This window comes from Rhinoraja longicauda, chromosome 14, assembly GCF_053455715.1.
Source record: "Rhinoraja longicauda isolate Sanriku21f chromosome 14, sRhiLon1.1, whole genome shotgun sequence".
NCBI lineage: Eukaryota > Metazoa > Chordata > Chondrichthyes > Rajiformes > Arhynchobatidae > Rhinoraja > Rhinoraja longicauda.
Window position 1 is genome coordinate 5,867,128 of NC_135966.1, and position 20,308 is coordinate 5,887,435.

General features: G+C 42.4%; 1 protein-coding gene across 2 annotated transcripts in view; it reads right to left on the reverse strand.

Annotated features, from left to right (window-relative positions):
* Window positions 1-16,632: 16,632 nt before the first annotated feature.
* gabra6b (gamma-aminobutyric acid type A receptor subunit alpha6b) overlaps window positions 16,633-20,308 on the reverse strand; it is a 31,714-nt gene continuing 28,038 nt past the window's right edge. For both annotated transcript variants that reach the window (XM_078411339.1, XM_078411338.1), the window contains one exon: window positions 16,633-17,417. In XM_078411339.1, coding sequence (XP_078267465.1) covers window positions 17,127-17,417 — 291 coding nt within the window. In that variant the 3' untranslated portion in view covers window positions 16,633-17,126. The remainder of the gene's footprint in view (window positions 17,418-20,308) is intronic.

The following is a 20,308-nucleotide window of genomic DNA, read 5'->3' on the forward strand; positions in this document are numbered from 1 at the left end:
TGTGGCAATGAAGGTTCACCTTGCGTTTAATTTGCTAACAGTGTTTGGTGGCATTCCTGGGAGCTCGGCAAACATTGCTGATCGCAAATAACAATATAGATGCTCCAACACAAATTGGAGGAGAAGCAGCTCATATTGTGCTTAGGCAGCTGTCCACCCGACGGTATAAATATTGACTTCTCTAACGTCAAATAACCTTTGCTTTCACTCTCTCCTCATTCCTCCCTTTCCTTGAGCCACATCCACTTTGATGTCTTGTTTCAAAACCTTGCCAATAGACAATAGACAATAGACAATAGGTGCAGGAGGAGACCATTCGGCCCTTTGAGCCAGCACCACCATTCAATGTGATCATGGCTGATCATTCTCAATCAGTACCCCGTTCCTGCCTTCTCCCAATACCCCCTGACTCCGCTATCCTTAAGAGCTCTATCTAGCTCTCTCTTGAATGCATTCAGAGAATTGGCCTCCACTGCCTTCTGAGGCAGAGAATTCCACAGATTCACAACTCTCTGACTGAAAAAGTTTTTCCTCATCTCAGTTCTAAGTGGCCTACCCCTTATTTTTAAACTGTGGCCCCTTGTTCTGGACTCCCCCAACATTGGGAACATGTTTCCTGCCTCTAGCGTGTCCAACCCCTTAATAATCTTATACGTTTCGATAAGATCTCCTCTCATTCTAAATTCCAGTGTATTCAAGCCTAGCTTAGCCCTTCTGTATCTCTGTGTTTCCCTCTCCCCTTACTCTCAGTCTGAAGAAGGGTCTCGACCCAAAACATCACCCATTCCTTCTATCCAGAGATGCTGCCTGTCCCGCTGAGTTACTCCAGCATTTCGCGTCTAACTCTGGTGAATGTCTAAAGAAGGGTCCCGACCCGAAACATCATTTATCCATGTTCTCCAGAGATGCTGCCTGGCCCACTAAGTTACTCCTGTACCTTGTGCCATTTTTTGTAAACCAGCATCTGCATTTCCTGGTGTCTCTGATGAATGATTGCCTGCAGGGCATAAAATGAGGAAACGTCAACAATGATATCTTGGGAGGCACCTCCGACACGGTAAATAATCGGACACTCAAGATGAACAATACGTTCACAGACTTGACATTCATCTTGCAGATGTTGGAAATGCATGTAGAAGCTGCCCTTGTCATTATAAATGGTGCGGGTCAAGTTTCCACGTGTGTGGGTGAATAAGCTTTGATGCTTTGCTGCCAACCCCTCTGATTAATGGTGCAAACTGCAGGAGTTTTGTCAATATTGAGCTGCAGTGAAAGTTCAGTTTGTTAATGGGGGAGGCAATGCTCTGTGATCAAGGATGCGGCATTGTTTGGTGTGCTAACGGCTGCACACGTGTAGGGAAGTGTTGGCACGGTGGCGCAGCGCTAGAGCGCTAACAGCTGCACACGTGTAGGGAAGTGTTGGCACGGTGGCGCAGTGCTAGAGCGACTGCCTCATGGTGCCTGAAACCCGGATTCGATCCTGACTACGGGCGCTGTCGGTACGTAGTTTGTACATTCTTTTCGTGACCTGCGTGGGGTTTCTTCGGGATCTCCAGGTTTCCTTCCACACTCCAAAGATTTTTACAGGTTTGTAGGTTAATTGGCTTGGTATAATTGTAAATTGTCCCTAGTGCGTGTAGGATAGAACGAGGGTACGGGGATTACTGATCGGTGCGGACCCAGTAGTCCGAAGGGCCTGTTTCCGTGCAGTAGCTCCGAACTAAACTAAACTAAACTCGAGGGCATACATCAGAACCCAGAAGTTCTGCTTCAAAAATGAAATGGAAAGTATTCTTTATTACCTCCAGAGCTCCAGACAATTCATAAGTCCATATGCTGCGCTCCCTCATTAGCAATAATGTCCTTCCTCAAATTAGGAGATCAAAGCTGCACACAATACTCCAGGTGCGGTCTCACCATGTCACAGTCTGCCCTGTTCACTCACCTGCCAGCCACGCCCACCACGTTAAGCCAACTCCCCTCACCTGTTCACTCACCTGCTCCAGATCACCAATCAAGCCAGCATATAAACCCTTCCTGCACACACACACACACACACACTCTTTGCCAGATTGTTCTTAGCCCTCATGCAAGACTCTCCAGCATTCTCTCTTGGGCTGATTTCCCATTGCCGACCCTGCCTGCTCCCGACCTTCATGCCTCGTCGTAGCCCTGGTGAACGCCTCAGTCTTCTGTGTCCGACCACGAGCAGGTAGAAAGAAAGCTCATTCTAAAACTACTTCCTTGGTTCCGTGTGCTGCATTTGGGTCTACCTGCGGTCCATTACACACCAGGGCCCTGTACAACTGCAGTAGGACCTCCTTGCTCCTATACTCCAATCCTCTCGCAATGAATGTCAACATGCCCATTTGCTTTCTTCACTGCCTGCTGTACCTGCATGCTTACTTTCAGTGACTGATGTACCTATCTTGTTACACCTCCCTTTTTCCAAACCTGACACCATTCAGAAAATAATCTGCCTTCTTGTTCTTGCCACCAAAGTGGATAACCTCACATTTATCCAAATTATACTACATCTGCCATGCATCTGCCCACTCACCCAGTCTATCCAAGTCACCCTGCAGCTTCATAGCATCCTCCTGGCAGCTCACACTGCCACCCAGCTTTGTGTCATCCGTAAAGTTGGAGATACTACATTTAGTTTCTTCGTCTAAATCGTTAATATAATTTGTAAAACACTGGGGTCCCAGCACTGAGCCTTGTGGCACCCCACTAGTCATTGCCTGTCATTCTGAACAGGACCCATTAATTCCTACTCTTTGCTTCCTGTCTGCCAATCAGTTCTCTATCCATGTCAATACCCTACCCCCAATACTATGTGCTCTGATTTTGCACACTAGCTCACAAGGTCATTGTCGGATTGAAACTCGCCACTGAAGTGGCAAAAAGTACCTGATGGGGTGAATGAATGGTTATAAAATCATAGGAGATACAGCATGGAAACAGGATCTCCAGCCCATCGAGTCCATGTCAATCCATATTCACTAATCCTACCATTGTATTATTGTTATCAACTTGCTTCAGACTTTATCATTCACCTAAACACTCAGGTCGATTTATAACTTGCCGATATGCAGGTATTTGTCTTGTGGGAGGAAACCAGAGCACCCAGATGAGACCCAAGAAGAACATGAAAACTGCACATGGACAGTAGCTGAGGTCAGGATTGAACAGGGTCCCTGGTGCTGTGTTGTCGTGGCTCCACTGGCTGCAACTCTGTGCCCCCCCTGTGCTGTGCTCCGCTCCTTACACCACATATGTGAGGCTGCTCTCTACTCCTGCACATGGCCTTAAGGTTCTCAGTACTTTGAGTTGTCCCGAAGGATAGTCTCAAAGGTTGACAAAGGCAATAGCATCATCGAGCTGTACAACAGGGAATCAAGCTCCTCGGCCAACCTGAACCAAGTGGTCTCACCAACAGTTTGTTGAGGTGCATCGTGATATCCCAACCTTTGTACTCAATACCCTTCCCAATGAAGACTAGCATGCCAAATGCATTCTTCAACATGTTGTCTGTCTGACCCACCACTTTTTGGGAACCATGCACCTGTACACAAAGATCTCTATGTTCTTCAACAATCTCCAGGGCTCTACTATGTACCATGTAAGTCCTGCCCTAGTCTGACATACCAAAGAACACTCGTCAGAATTCAATTCCATTTAGACAATAGACAATAGACAATAGGTGCAGGAGGAGGCCATTTGGCCCTTTGAGCCAGCACCACCATTCAATGTGATCATGGCTGATCATTCTCAATCAGTACCCCGTTCCTGCCTACTCCCCATACCCCCTGACTCCACTATCCTTAAGAGCTCTATCTAGCTCTCTCTTGAATGCATTCAGAGAATTGGCCTCCACTGCCTTCAGAGGCAGAGAATTCCACAGATTATCATATCATATCATATCATATATCTACAGCCGGAAACAGGCCTTTTCGGCCCTCCAAGTCCGTGCCGCCCAGTGATCCCCGTACATTAACACTATCCTACACCCACTAGGGACAATTTTTACATTTACCCAGCCAATTAACCTACATACCTACATTCACAACTCTCTGACTGAATTTTTTTTTCCTCATCTCAGTTCTAAATGGCCTACCCGTTATTCTTAAACTGTGTGGCCCCTTGTTCTGGACTCCCTCAACATTGGGAACATGTTTCCTGCCTCTAACATGTCCAACCGTTTGCTATTCCTTAAATAACAACCTCCATTAAACAACCTCTCACATGACACCGAAAAAAACGATCATTTGTTTAGATTAGTTTAGTTTAGAGATACAGCCCAGCAACAGGCCCATCGGCCCATCAAGTCCACGCCGACCAGCGATCCCCGCAAACTAGCACTATCCCACACACTAGGGTCAATTTACAATTATACCAAGCCAATTAACCTACAAACCTGTACGTCTTTGGAGTGTGGGACGAAACCGGAGACCCCCCCGGACAAAACGCACACAGGTCACAGGGAGAACGTACAAATTCCGTACAGACAAGCACCTGTTGTCAGAATCGAACCCAGGACTCTGGAGCTGCAAGGAGGTAACTCTACCTCTGCCCTTAGTTAACCGGATGCAGAAATCTGGGAAAGTTTCTTGTGCTTTGGGTGCCAGAATGAAACAATTTTTACCTCGTCTCAATCAAGCCCTCCAGAAGCATGAATTAGAATATGGATCTTTTCAAATTTAATCTTGTATAAGGGAAAAGGGAAAATTAAACAGCCTTTCCCATGGCACTGAAAAACTGAACATTTCTATTGCAATTCCTACTTTCCAATCATCTCCAGTGCCAGCTGCATAATTTGGACTTTTTCAATTCCTTACACCAAAAACACATGGTACATCAGTACAGAACTAGAGGACGCCTTTTCTTTTCAATAATATATTCTCTCGCACAGCCAATTAGTTCAGAGATGGTTTGCCATTTTCTTCCCAGGACTCTGCACGTTCAGAGAATATCAAAGTTCTATTGCTCCAGGATTCAATTATAATGGTGATACAACCATTCCCTCACACTTCTGTGTCTGAAGGCTCAGAACTTGGCAGGGTTTATGTTAAAATATACATTTTTTCCTGTTTGATGCATGTCAGTTTTTAAAGCTACGATGTTCGAAACAACGATAAACACATCTCTAATGACGACTCGATGATGCAGAGATTTGTTGCGAAAAAAATATCCCAGGAAAATGTAACATCCTGATCCATATTCTGTATGTTACAGTGCTCTTAGTGTAAAGTGACACTTAGACTGATATTATATTGGACCTATATTCACACAAATTGATGTAGCCTAGCTGTTTGAAAAATTAACTCATTCTAAAGGACTCTGATGCTGCCATTTCCAACGTATGCATTAAATCATCTCTATGTAAACTGACATATATAATATTGTACTGTGATAGCTGCCATTGAGAGATACAGTTATTGTAATACTAATGGTGAAGGCGCAGTCCCTTTCTGCTGTGTGCATCACTCAGTACAGTAATTTTATGTTGAATTATGCATAAACAGCCCTCGGTAATGTGTGTTAAACAACACTGACTTCCTTACATAATTCATTTCACAATGAATGAATGAATGATACTTTATTGTCACAGGTGACAAATCACAGTGAAATTCTTTGTTTTGCACATCCAGGGTATGCAAAGAGTCGCCACATGAAGGGCGCCGACAACGTTACAAAGTACCCCGCACCGGGTCCTCCTTCGTTCTCCCCCTCCCCCTCACGGTGGTCCCCCCATGCCGGGTCCTCCTTTGTCCTCCCCCCTCCCCCTCACGACGGTCCCCCCCACGCCGGGTCCTCCTTCATTCTCCACCCTCCCCCTCACGATGGTCCCACCACGCCAGGTCCTCCTTTGTCCTCCCCCCTCCTGACGGTCCACCCACACAAGGTCCTCCTTTGTCCTCAGCGGCACATCTGTTTTGTGGCCCCCACGTGGCCTGTCGTCGACCGCTGGCCCCATCAACAACTCATTTAGCAATCATTAATTGGAAAGACTTTACGAAGATAATCATAATAAATAATAAATAATACGTTTTATTTGTCATATGTAGGTTGGCACAGGGTCAACGGTACAATGAAATGTATTTGACAAGACAACGGGTCACCTCAGCAGTAATATTCCAAGGATAAATAAGATTTAAAAAATGACATTAGTAAGGTAAAAAGACAATATTAAAAATAGGTAAAAAGACAATATTAAAAATAATCAACATATATGATTTGAAATGTGTTTATGAGTTCAGAAGCCTGATGGCCTGATGGCAGAAACTGTTCTTAAGTCTGGTGGTACGCACAGCCATACTCCTGTATCGTCTGCCTGACGGTAACAAGGAGAACAGCCTGCATGCTGGGTGGCTGTGGTCCTTGATGCTGCTGCGTGCCTTCCGCAGGCACCGCCGGTAGAAAATGTCCTGAATGGCCGGGAGACAGTTGCCAGTGATGTGCTGTGTCGTCTTCACCACTCTCTGTAGTGATTTGTGGCTGTGGGCAGAACAGTTCCCGTACCAGGTAGTACCGGAAGATCAGATAGTAACAGCTTTTTCTGCTTCATTCCTTTTCCACTTGTGATTGTCATCCTGAGTTGCATCAACGAGATGATATTTCCAGTCCGATTTTATAATTTTGTTTCCTTCAGCAGCATGAATAGACAATACCAAAACAAAAAAGAATGTACAAAATGTAAGTAAAATATCACGAAGGGTGCTTCTGCGGATCAAACAATGATCTATGACCTGATAGAAAGACACAAAAAGCTGGAGTAACTCATAGATTCAGAGAGTGAAAGAGTGATACAGTGTGGAAACAGGCCCTTTGGCCCAACTTGCCCACACCGGCCAATAACTACACTAATCCCACCTGCCAGCATTTGGTCCATATCCCTCCAAACCTTTTAAATCTTTTCCCCTTCACCTTAAACCTATGTCCTCTGGTCTACGATTCACCAACTCTGGGCAAGGGACTCTGTGCATCTACCCGATGCATTCTTCTCATGATCTTGTACACCTCTATAAGATCATCCCTCCTCCTCCTGCACTCCAAGGAATAGAGTCCTCTGCCTATAGCTCAGACCCGCTAGTCCTGGCAACATCCTCGTAAATCTTCTCTGTACCCATCAAACTTGACTACATATTTCCTATAACATGGTGCCCTGAACTGAACACAATACTCAAAATGCGGCCTCACCAACATCTTATACAACTGCAACATGACCTCCCAGCTTCTATACTCAATACTCTGGCTGATGAAGGCCAATGTGCCAAAAGCCTTTTTGTCCACCTGATCTACTTGCGACTCCATCTTCATGGAGCTTTGCACCTGCACTTCTTGATCCCTCTCTCCTACAACACTCCCCAGAGCCCTACCATTCACTGCGTAGGCCCATCACCCTCTGCTTCCTTCCATGAAGTCAATTTTCTATCCATTCAGCTGCAGTATCGCTCCTTGGATCCCATGTGATCTAACATTCCAGAGCAGCCTACCATGGGGTACCTTGTCGAACGATTTACTGAAGTCCATATACATGACATCTACGGCTCTGCCCTCATTGACCTTTTTGGTCATGTCTTCAAAAAACTCAATCAGATTTGTGAGACTTCCTACATACAAAACCATGCTGACTGTCCCTAATCAGCCCTTGTCCGTCTAAATCCCTGCATATGCTGTCCCTCAGAATTCCCTCTAGTAACTTTTCAACTACAGAACTCAGTGGGTCAGACAGCATCTCTGGAGAAAAGGAATAGGTGATGTTTCGGGTCAAGACCCTTCTTCAAGACCCTTCTGTACGGAGTTTGTACGTTCTCCCCGTGACCTGCGTGGGTTTTCTCCGAGATCTTCGGTTTCCTCCCACACTCCAAAGACGTACAGGTATGTAGGTTAATTGGCTGGGCAAATGTAAAAATTGTCCCTAGTGTGTAGGATAGTGTTAATGTGCGGGGATCGCTGGGCGGCGCGGACCCGGTGGGTCGAAGGGCCTGTTTCCGCGCTGTATCTCTAAATCTAAAATTCAGACCCGAAATGGCACCTATTCCTTTTCTCCATAGATGCTGTCCGACCCGCTGAGTTACTCCAGCGTTTTGTGTCTATCTTCGGCTTAAACCAGCATCTGCAGTTCCTTCCTACACACATATGACCCGGTACACATCTTTGGGTAAATGGACAATATGTTTGATCAAAAAATATTTCAACAATGAGTTATAGTCGCGAATGAGTCGTACGCTGGGAACATGGGAAGAAAACATGAACAAAGATTCAAAAATAGCAAGTACAGAAATATAATGTTATCTTTTCTATTGAAGTGGAGAAGAGAGAGCAAGCACACAAGCCAAGATGCGATATTCCAAGCAAAATATAGTTAATGGAAATGTGAAGCGCAGTGTATTTGACTAACAGATATATAGATCCAATGGCTGTAAATGGAAAATCATTTTGACTTTTCAATTTACACTTAACTTAGGTGAAAGACACACTTATTTGATAATAATGTCAGTGAAATTGGCTGGATGTTAAATGTAGGGCTTTGAATTTTCTTGTTATCAGTAGTCAGTTCACATCTTTCATTCTCATGCACCACAGCTGATGCACAGCCTCGGTGTATCCATAGAAACGGCAAAGATGTCGAATAGGTAGCGCTAGAATCTCAACACCTTCGCTCTGATTTACATAAGAAGTCAAAGTGTACCTCCTAAGATGTAGCCCCCATTCAAAGTTGCAGTAAAATAATATTAATTTGGTGCTATCAAGAACTGCAAAATTCCTCTCATTGTTGACCAAGGGCAGTTATGTAACTATTCTGCTCTGCCTAGCTTAAGAAATTAACCTTTTATTGTCTATTAAGCAATCTGTTTTACTCTGATGACTCTTATAGCTCCTTTATGTGGTTTGCAACTGAATCTTTGTAAGGTGTCATAACTTGTTCACCATTCTTTAGAACCACTTATTATCAGTGAGAAAAATGGTCCCTCTTCGATTCGTTTATTTTTAATTACAATTCAAACAACAGTTATTGATGAGTCGAAATTCAAGTGGGTTCACTTCTGTGTGTTGGAATGGACCTGCTCCATCTGAGTAGAAAATAACTGCAGATGCTGGTTCAAATCGAAGGTATCACAAAATGCTGGAGTAACTCAGCAGGTCAGGCAGCATCTCTGGAGAGAAGGAATGGGTGACGTTTCGGGTCGAGACAATTCTTCCGTCTGAAGAAGGGTCTCGACCCGAAACGTCACCCATTCCTTCTCTCCAGAGATGATGCCTGACTTGCTGAGTTACTCCAGCATTTTGTGATACCTTTGATTTGTACCTTCTGAGTGATCATGGTAATAGGATGTTTGATGCCAGGCGTGTGTGAAAGAGAGGGATGAAAAATTAATTTAAAATTCCCAATTTCCCATTGTGCCTTTCTTCAAAACAGCACTAATCTTAAACCTTATCTCGGCTATGAATGATGTACTGTACAGGCTGTTGAAAAAAGAAAAAATGTATCCAAATGGACACAAAATACTGGAGTAACCCAACGGGTCAGGCAGCATCTCTGGAGAAAAGGAATACGTGATGTTCCGGGTTGAGACCCTTCTTCAGACGGGTTTAAGTACAATATCAAGATGGGTCTCGACCCGAAACGCCACCTCTTCTCGACCTTTTCTGAAGGTCTCGACCTTTTCTCCAGAGATACTGCCTGAGCCGCTGAGTTACTCCAGCATTTTGTGTCTAGATTCGGTGTAAACCAGCATCTGCACTTCCTTCCCACACACACTGTATCCACATAAATAAACAATAATCATACCTTAAGGGAAGAAAAAAAAAATCTGCCCTGTCGCTATAAATATTTTTGCAGATTTTACCATTCCCACAATTCAGTATATTTTCACTTATTTGTACAAATATTACAAAGAGTTGCTTGTTGAAGTAAATAAGCAGGGGGTTGAGGGAGGGGGTGGTGAACACAACCCTATTGTCATAAATGGAGCTGTTGTAGGGATGGTCAACAGGTTTAAGTTCCTCGGCATCACTGACAATCTGACCTTCCCACACTGGCCTTTCTGTACTGGGCCTCCTCCATTGTCAGAGTGAGACCAAACGCAAATTGGAGGAACAGCACCTCATATTTCACTTGGGCAGCTTACAACCCAGTGGTATGATACTGATATCTCTAACTTCAAGTAACCCTCTGCCTCTATACCTCCCTCACCCAATTTGTACTAGCTACAAAGTCGTCTTGTCGAGTCTCATTGTCTGCAACTCATTTTCACCTCGCACACAGCTAACAATGGCCTGTTTCCTTTATCATCGTTACTACTTTGCATATCTTTCAAACAAAAACTCACTGTGTCCCAACTGCGTTTTTGTTTTCCTTTAATGTGTCCTCTGTGACAAAGGAGCACAGGTCCGAATATCCTCAAGTTTTAATTTTATGCTCCTGCAAAGAATTTTGTGAAACTCGGCACAAAATGCTGGAGTAGCTCAGTGGAGTGGGTCAGGCTGCTTCTCTGGAGAAAAGGAATAGGTGACATTTTGGGTCGGAACACTTATCTGAAAATTCCTTTTCTCCAGAGATGCTGCCTGGGCCACTGAGGTACTCCAGCATTTTGTGTCTATCTTCAGTATAAACCAGCATCTGCAGTTCCTTCCGACACATGATTACCCAAATATTCTTATAAGAAAAGGTTTTAATGATTTCATGAAAGCAGCAAAAAATAATTAATCTTTCCATTTTTCCATTCCCATTAAAAACAATTTGCAACACACTTTCCACCCACTCTCACTCTCAATGTTATTTTCTCGAACACTTTTATCAAACAATCAGAAACACAGGTTATAATCTTCCACTCAAAAGGAGCACATTTCTTCCTCTGTGTAGGAGAAGGAACTGACGAGGGAAACTGAGGCATTGGTCAAAAACAAGAAGGATGCATGGGTCAGGTACAGGCAGCTGGGATCAAGTGCATCCCTGGAGGAGTTTCGGGAACTAAGGAGTAAACTGAAAAAGGAGATGAGAAGGTCAAAAAGGGGCCAGGAGATAGCTCTTGTGGGTAGCGTTAAGGACAATCTCAATTTTTTTTATAAGTACGTAAGGGAGAAAAGGGTAACTCGAGAGAGAGAGAGAGAGCGGGAGTCAAAGCCACAGGAGCCACAGGAGATGGGCAAGATCCTCAATTTCTCCTCTGTACTTACCAAGGGGAAAGACAGTAGGACGGGGAGACTTGGGGCAGTCAATGGAAGTGTCTTGAGAGCAGTCACGGTGAAGAAGTACTGAAGGTACTATCGTGTATGAAGCTAGACAAATTGCAGGAGCCCTGGTTGAAATTAGACACAAAGTGCTGGAGTAACTCAACTGGACAGGCAGCCTCTCGGGAGAAAAGGATCAGGTGACGCTTCGGGTCAGAACCCCTCTTCAGACATTCCTTCCTCTCCTCGCCTCATACATTGCGTAATAGTGCTGTCTTTCCATGTCCCATGACTTGAATATCCACCAGCTTCCCTCAGAGCTCTTTAGCCTCTGTAATTTTCACATACTTGTTCTTACATTCCTCAACTTTATCTCCTGCATTCGATGCGCATGTTATGCATGCAAGCCCTTATACATGTCCATTTACCTTAACGGTCATACAAAAACCCTCACTCTCTTCCTGCTGGACAAATTAAGAGATCGCAATGCAAGGGTAAAGATCACGACAAGAAGAGGTGCATTGTAGAAAATTACAGCAAATCATGCAGGTGCCGAAAATCTAAAATAAAAACAGAAAATTCTTGGCGCGCTTAGTAGTTCGTTCATTCTATGCCTATTCTCATTAACCGATCATTCATCAACAACTTATTATCAGGGAAGTCTTGATCTCAACCTAGTATGGAGTCCACTGCCAGTCGCAGGAACAGCTTCTTCTCTGTTAACAAGCCACTGAATGGTCCTTCCATAAGCTAGGGTACTGTCCGATTCACCTCTACCCCATTGCGGATATAGGACTTTGTTTTAAATCAGACGAACATACCATACATACAAAGGTGCTCAACAACTTAAAATATTGCTGCGTTTCCCTGCAATTCTTTTAAAGCTTATTCTTTTGTAGGGAAACTGAATTAAAATTGCAAGATTTTCCAGTTCAATCATTTTTGCATGAAAATGAATTGTAAGCTGGGAAGGGCGCAGAGAAGATTTACGAAGATGTTGCCAGGACTCGAGGGACTGAGCAATAGAAAGAGGTTGAGCAGGCTAGGACTCTTTTCCTTGGAGCGCAGGAGGATGAGGGGTGATCTTATAGAGGTGTACAAAATCACGAGAGGAATAGATTGGAAAGACACAGAGTCTCTTGCCCAGAGTAGGGGAATCGAGAACCAGAGGATATAGGCTTAAAGATTTAATAGAAACCCGAGGGGGTAACGTTTTTACACAGTGGAGCGAGGGTGTATAAAACAAGCTGCCAGAGGAAGTAGTTGAGGCAGGTAGTACCACAACATGTAAGAAATATTTGGGCAGGTACATGGATGGGATAGGTTTAGAGGGCTATGGGCCAAATGCACAGTGGTGTAGATGGGGCATGTTGGTCGATGTGGGCAGGTTGGGCCGAAGGGCTTGTTTCCACACTGTATGACTACGAATCTAAATCATAAGTTCATAAGTGATAGGAGCAGGATGAGGCCATTTGGCCCATCAAGTCTACTCCGCCATTCAATCAAGGCTGATCTATCTCTCCCTCCTAACCCCATTCTCCTGCCTTCTCCCCATAACCCCTGACACACGTATACAAGGGGTTAATCTTCATCCAGATACATCTTTGGCTTTTGTCCAACCATCTGCTTATCAACCCCTCCACCCTAACCCTCTCCTCACCAGCCTTCACCCTTGACCTGCCATGCTTTGCCCTGCCTCTCTGCTCTTCCTGTGCTCTGCCTTGATATATCCTTCCTCCAACCCCTGCAATAGATCTGAAGAAGGGTCCCGACCCAAAACATCACCTATCTGCGTTCTCCAGGGATGCTGCCCGACCCGCTGGGCTACTCCAGCATTTTATGCCTTTCCTTGGTAAACAAGCATCTGCAGTTCCTTGTTTCTACGTATACAGGAGTTGCCTGGGTTACTTAAACCTGACTTTGTGCAAATTCTCCGGCGTATTTTTAAAACATTTTTCAACCTTGTAATAATATGTTTCATGGTATTCGTTAACGACTGGAAACAGTAGATATTTCATTAGTTCAATTATGGCTAGTGGTTAGCGTGATTGTTCAATGAAATGAAAGAATTGCAGCAAGTGGGTAAGAGAAATAAACAATATGGATTACTGTAGCAAATCTAAATTGTCTAACTTACAGAAAAATCGGCTTATGGATCATTCTCAGGAAAGGAACACTTAAATAAGTTAGACCCAAAATGGGGGCAGGCAGCATCTCTGGAGGGAAGGAATGGGTGAGTCTGACGAAGGGTCTCGACCCGAAACGTCACCCATTTCCTTCTCTCCGGAGATGCTGCCTGTCCCGCTGAGTTATCCCAGCATTTTGTGTCTATCTTTGGTGTAAACTAGCATCTGCAGATCCTTCCTACAATGAGCACTTCAAATAACTTGGGACTGCCTGGGTATGGGAACGATCATTTCACCACTTTCAACAATTTCATTTAATTCTGCAAGCATATAAATGAAGAACAATTATTTTTGATACGCGATTATTTATTTATTTTTCATAAAGAAATTCTTTTGTTGGTACCTTCCTTTAACAAAAAACACATAGCGGCAGAGAATTAGCGATGAGTGTTTTTCATACAATGTAATTGCACCCGAAATCCCTGAAGCTCGCAATGATGGGAAATGGTGATAATTTGCACAAATGTGTTTTATAGAGATATTAGGAAGCTTCTCCACCGACCACTTGGTTGCTGAAAATAATAGGACTGGAATTCTGTGGAAAGAACCAAAAAATAATATCCTGGTTGAGAATACTTCAAATACTCATTGATATATGTTATGGTTTATTTTAAATGCTATTACCTTCATTAAGGTCTAGTATTATCTTTGAAATATTAACTGTCTTGAACAATTTGAATGAGCACAATTAACATTATGTGCGATGTCCTGAACCTAAACCCCTGAGATCATCTGTTGCCGGCCCTAGTTTTCCTGGCCCTTTCTCAACTCCAATTTATTCCCCACCTCCACCTCCCCCCTCACCTCTACTTTCAGTCTGAAGAAGGGTTCCGACACAAAATGTCACCTACTCCTTTTCTCCAGAGATGCTACCTGGCCCGCTGAGTTACACTGGCATTTTGTGTCTATCTTTGATGTAAGCCAGCATCCACAGTCCCTTCCAACACATACATGTGCATGTTAAGTAGAGTTTTTTTTCTGATTTCTTGGTAAAGTCAATTGCCCTCATTTAAAACAGATATTTCATTGAAAATTAGACTTCTTTAACTTCCCAATTTTCTGCTGCCCACACCCTGTGATTTAACATTTCAGTGGAATACATATATTCACCTTCATTAGCCATCCAAATGCTTCGTTGCATCTACCTTTGGTAAACAGTGCGTAATTAGAAGTCAGGAATCAAAACGCACAGGGTTTCAAATGAATAATTAAGTAGTGCTGACGAATTAGCCGACGAATGGTGATGAGGATTTCCAGACCAGTGTTCTTAAGGTGTCTTCCTCTGTCCTTATCTGTGGCCTTTCCTCCATTATGGTTGCAAGGAGTTCAACTGAGTTTCCTCTGTATTCCACATTTCTTCTCTCGCTTGCTCTCCCCTCTTACCCAAGACACTGTCTGGATTCTCCACATCCTTATCTTCCATTCCATCTATCTCTATATTCACCTCCAGATCATCCTCCGTAATTTTACCACCTCTTCCGAAAGCGCTCCATGGCCCCTCCGGTTGCAGCAATATGAGGGGAGTATCTACTGCTCCAGCACCACCAACAACTCCCTTCACATGGCACTTTCATGAACAAGGGAGGGAGATACATCACCCATCCTTTTACCTCTTTCAGGAATCCCAACAGTGTGTAGCAGCAGTTCACTTGCACTTCTAATATAATATGCAATCAGTGCTCATGTCATGGTCTCTTCCACATTGGAGAGACAAAATGTAGACTGGGTGACTGCTTCTCAGGATGCCTCTGTTCAATCTGTGTGAGCCTGAGAACTCCGGAATATTTGGTTTCCTTCCACACTCCAAAGACATACAGGTTCGTAGGTTAATTGGCTTGGTATAAACCCGTACTGATCGAGAATCTATCTATCTCTGAATTCTTGAATCTTCTCTTCATGCATGGTATCTCCTCCCAGGACCCAGCTTGGAAAATAATGTAGGTTTTGGGAGTTTGGAGTTGGGTTTGCAAATGGAATGGCTTGATGGAGCGTAACAAGTTCATCAATGTTCACCAACCACATCAATGTAGCAGCCGAGAAGGCACATCAACACCTCTACTTCCTGAAATTTGGCATGTCTCCAGAGGTTCATGCAATCTTCCACAGATGCACCATGGAAAGCATACTATTGGGTTGCATCACAGCATGGTCTGGAGACAGCTCTGCTCAAGACCGCGAGAAAGTGCAGAGAGTTCTGGACGTGACCCAATCCATCACACAAACCAGACTTCCCACCACTGACTTCATCTACACTTCACGCTGCCTTGGATAAGCCGCCAACATAATTAAGCCGCCAGCCTAGTTATTCCTTCTCCCGGCTCCCATCCAGCAGAAGGTACTGAAGTTTGAAACCGTGCACCACCAGACTTAGGAACAGCTTCTTCCAATATAATATCAGGCTTCTCAATGATTCTTCCATAAGCTGAGGAAATGCTCAATTCACCTCTATCCCATTGAGGACATTTGGACTTCATCTAAGAATCAGATGCCACAATGCGCTTTGATGCCGAGAACTATATTCTGCACTCTGTATCTTCTCCATTTGCTCGATTGTACTTGATCTTCAACTAATGTATTTATATGTATGATAGAGCTGAACTATTTGGATAACATGCAAAAGATGCAAAGCTTTTTACAGCACAAGTAATAATGAACCTAAATATCAAAGTTGGGACCATTGGCCAGGGAGAGGATGCTGATCATCCATTTGCTCATGGGTTTGCTCATCCTTCCAGTAAATTTGGAGGATTTTGTGGTGTTGGCATTGGAGGTATCTTTCCAATGCTTCAAGGTGCCTATTTGTAGATAGTCAAGAGTCAAGAAACTGTAATTGGAGGCAATGAGAGCTGAGACATTTCAGTGAATTTACGATGAGCTTGGTAGAACTAACTGAAATAAAAATAATAAATGGAATTGGATGCTGGCAAGGAAAACTGCACAGTGGCTAAATTAATCAAATCCTCCAGATCATGCCAATTCTAACATTATTAAAATAACTTTGCTTCTTAAAAAAATCAACAAAAACAATCTAAAATTTATTGTGTTTCTGCTGCAACTGATCGATTTTTCGAAGCAAATTCTGATAGAGCAGTTTGTCTTTGAAATGTGATTCCTGCTGAGTTAAATGGCTGGAGCGTGTTTACTGCAATTCAAATTTTGGATTGTTGTTTTTAAAAAACATATATGTTTTCATAGAACATTTTTCACCAAATCAGAAGTATGAACAAATAAAGCCTTGAATATAAACAAAAATAGGATGCTATAATAAATTGTAGTAGTTTACTCAAATCACAGTGAACAGACAAATGAAGTATTTTCTAAAATCTGTCAGTACTGAACCTAAAAATACAAGTATTTTACAAGGTTCCAATACATATAATTCACAAAATTTCCCTGTATATAAGAGTCAAGTGGAAATTTGCTATGTTTACAGACTGTTTACGTCATATTCCATAACTATAGAATACATAAAAACGTACAAAGGTTTCTTTACATTTAAAAAAAATGCAATTAACTTCAGTTGTTGTTGTTGCCATTTTGGTCCTTGTCTTTATGCTTGATATAAGTTTTTGTGTACCATAAGAAAAAAAGAACTTTTGTAATAGTTTATCAAGTTAGTAACATATTTTGTCCCCAGTTGCTTATATTGTCGTCCGAACACCTCTTAGTGCTTCTGAACTAATATACTCTTTAATATCCATTATTTTTGAGTATATACTAATATAACAGGCGTACATATATATTACATAACATAGAAAGTTATATATTACTTCCCATTTCCATAGTATCCTTTGAAAGGTACACTATCCAGTACACCAGATTGAACGCACCAAATGACAATGGAAAAAGGATTCTGGCATATTGGTCTATTTTGCTGGTTCCTGTGTCGGGTTGTGGTTGAGGCGATGAAGGGAGACCAGAATGGGTGCACAGAATAGGTGAGACATTGTCGGAACAGCTGTTTGCATCTGCTTCTGCATTGGCCGCTGACTCCTTCTGAGATGCCAAAGTGGCAGTTCTTTTCTTTAAGCTGCAATTAGAGTCAGAATGCTACAAAAGAGAAAAAAAAAAGAAAAAAAATTGGGAAAAGGTAGCAAAATTGCTTTATTTTCTGCTAAAAAATATACTGCCATATTTAATTTGTTGACAATCAAGCCGAGGAAACGAGGAGGTTACTGGAACCACAAAGCAATAGTCAATTCAATTTAATTCAGGACCGATAATATAAATAAGGACATTATATTGCTGATTAAGTGATACTCAACATGAAATTTACTTTTTTTGTAAAGGCTATAATTTGATTTACATTGTACAAATACAATTGTAGAAAAGTTATTTGATAGATAAACACAAAAATATATATTTTAAAAATATTTTATGCAAATAATCTCCCATTCAGATAGTGAAGTAACATAATAGTTATATATTAGATTGGATAATGATCTGAAGGCACGAGTTAGATAATGATAATGATCTGAAGCCAAGTTTAAATCCCACTATGGGAATTAATATTCAGAGAATAAAAAGCTGGTGTCAGTAATAGTGAGCTTTAAGCGACTCGCTAGGTATAAAAAGTCACCTGCTTCACCTGTCAGGGAAGATAGCCAACATTAACCCAGGCAGGTCTTAATATAATTCCAGACCCATGTCAGAGGTTGATTTTTAATAATGTTCTGAAATGCCCAAGGAAGCCAATGATTTACATCAAACTGTTATGACTAGTCCAAGTTGGTTCAACACTCAGGTCAATATGAGTTTGGTGACAAATACCAATCTAGTCAGAAATACCTCTATCGAGTGAATGAAGGCAAAACAACATTGCAGAAGAAACTATCACGTCTTTTAATAAAGAAATGTAAATACTTTTTCACATAAATATTTCAGCGAGCATTTGCCAATATTTGGGGAGTGTGATTTCAAGACATACTGGTCTTGATAATACTCTCCAGTGGTGAGACTATGAGATAGTAATACTCTCCAGTGGTGAGACTATGAGATGCAAACAGAGTTTAAAGTTGACACATTTTCTTGTGCAACAACTGTTTATTGAATACCAAAGTGCCTTCTTAATCACTCCAATGGCAGGCAGAAAGCATTACTCATGGAAACCAACTGAAGGCATCTCACTGTACTAGTAGAGCCAAATATATTACTATCCAGAACCTACATTTAAAACAGGCAAACAATGGGGAAAAATCCTTCTTCAATGCTCTCTCTGCAGTCATGGTTTGCTTTTGGACTAATGACATTCAGGGCAATAATAAAATCGCCCTCAAAACACATGCATTATAGTGTATGCAAGCTACAGCTTACTCTTAAAAATTCATGGAACTAAATTTTGGAAGAGGAGTGTAGTCTACATACACCACTACAATGTGTATCAATGTATTTTGACCAAGTCTGCATAAGGTGTATTGGGTGACAATAGACAATAGACAATAGGTGCAGGAGGCCCTTTGAGCCAGCACCGCCGTTCAATGTGATCATGGCTGATCATTCTCAATCAGTACCCCGTTCCTGCCTTCTCCCCATACCCTCTGACTCCGCTATCCTTAAGAGCTCTATCTAGCTCTCTCTTGAACGCATTCAGAGAATTGGCCTCCACTGCCTTCTGAGGCAGAGAATTCCACAGATTCACAACTCTCTGACTGAAAAAGCTTTTCTTCAGCTCAGTTCTAAATGGCCTACCCCTTATTCTTAAAATGTGGCCCCTTGTTCTGGGCTCCCCCAACATTGGGAACATGTTTCCTGCCTCTAACGTGTCCAACCCCTTAATAATCTTATACGTTTCGATAAGATCTCCTCTCATCCTTCTAAATTCCATTGTATACAAGCCTAGTCACTCCAGTATACAAGTGATCCAGGAAAGGATACACCCAGAGATAAGATTTAAAAATATTCTTACTTGTTAGAAAAGTAAGAATGCTCCTCACATTCAAAATTTAAATCAAATGGATCACTAATTGTGCCACTGCTAATACCACTCATACTTGCCACAATCACTAGTCAAATAAAATATTTGGATTCTGGAGAGTTTTTTCCGCAGTTGGAAGTCTCGATGGATTTTAAAAAAAGTTTATTTGGATATTTCTAAAATACTGTGTTAGCTATTTCAGTGGCTCCAACTTTTACCATTTTGGACTGATTTTGTTGAATCTTGTAGAATTCTTGAGTAACCAACAGGTGCAAATTAAGACCTCTGTAAGCTTTGGAAGTCACCATTGTTGTTTACCGAACAATTCACCTATTTGCAGAAAGGACGAAAATGCTTTTACACGAATAGAACAAAATCTAAAAATATGACCAGCTTTCTTCCCACCTGTTATCAGGCAACTGAACCATCCCACCACAACTAGAATGCAGTCCTGAACTACTATCTATTTCACTTGAGACCTTTGGGATATCTTTGATCGGTCTTTACTGGCTTTATCTTGCACTAAACGTTACTCCCTTATCATTTATCTGTACACTGTGAATGGCTCAATTGTAATCATATATTGTCTTTCCGCTGACTGGTTAGCACGCGACAGAAAATTTCCCCTGTACCTCAGTACACGTGACAATAAACCAAACTGAAACTGAACTGAAACTGAAATTGAGGTTTGCATCATTTTGGGAATGATCTTAAACATTGTCAATTGAGCACCCTTACTTCCCAATGTATAATTATCTATTTACATATGAGATGAGTGAGGCAAGTCTAAAATAAGTTGTATAGGTCCTTGTGTACAGTGAGTATGGATGTTGGGAGGTCATGTTGCAGTTCTATAAGATGGTGAGACCGCAGTTAGAGTTCAGTTCTGGGCACCATGTTATAGGAAAGATGTTAAGCTGGAAAGGATACAGAGAATATTTACGAGGATGTTGCCAGGACTAGAGGGTGTGAGCTATAGGGAGAGGTTGAGTAGGCTGCGACTCAATTCCTTGGAGTGCGGGAGGAT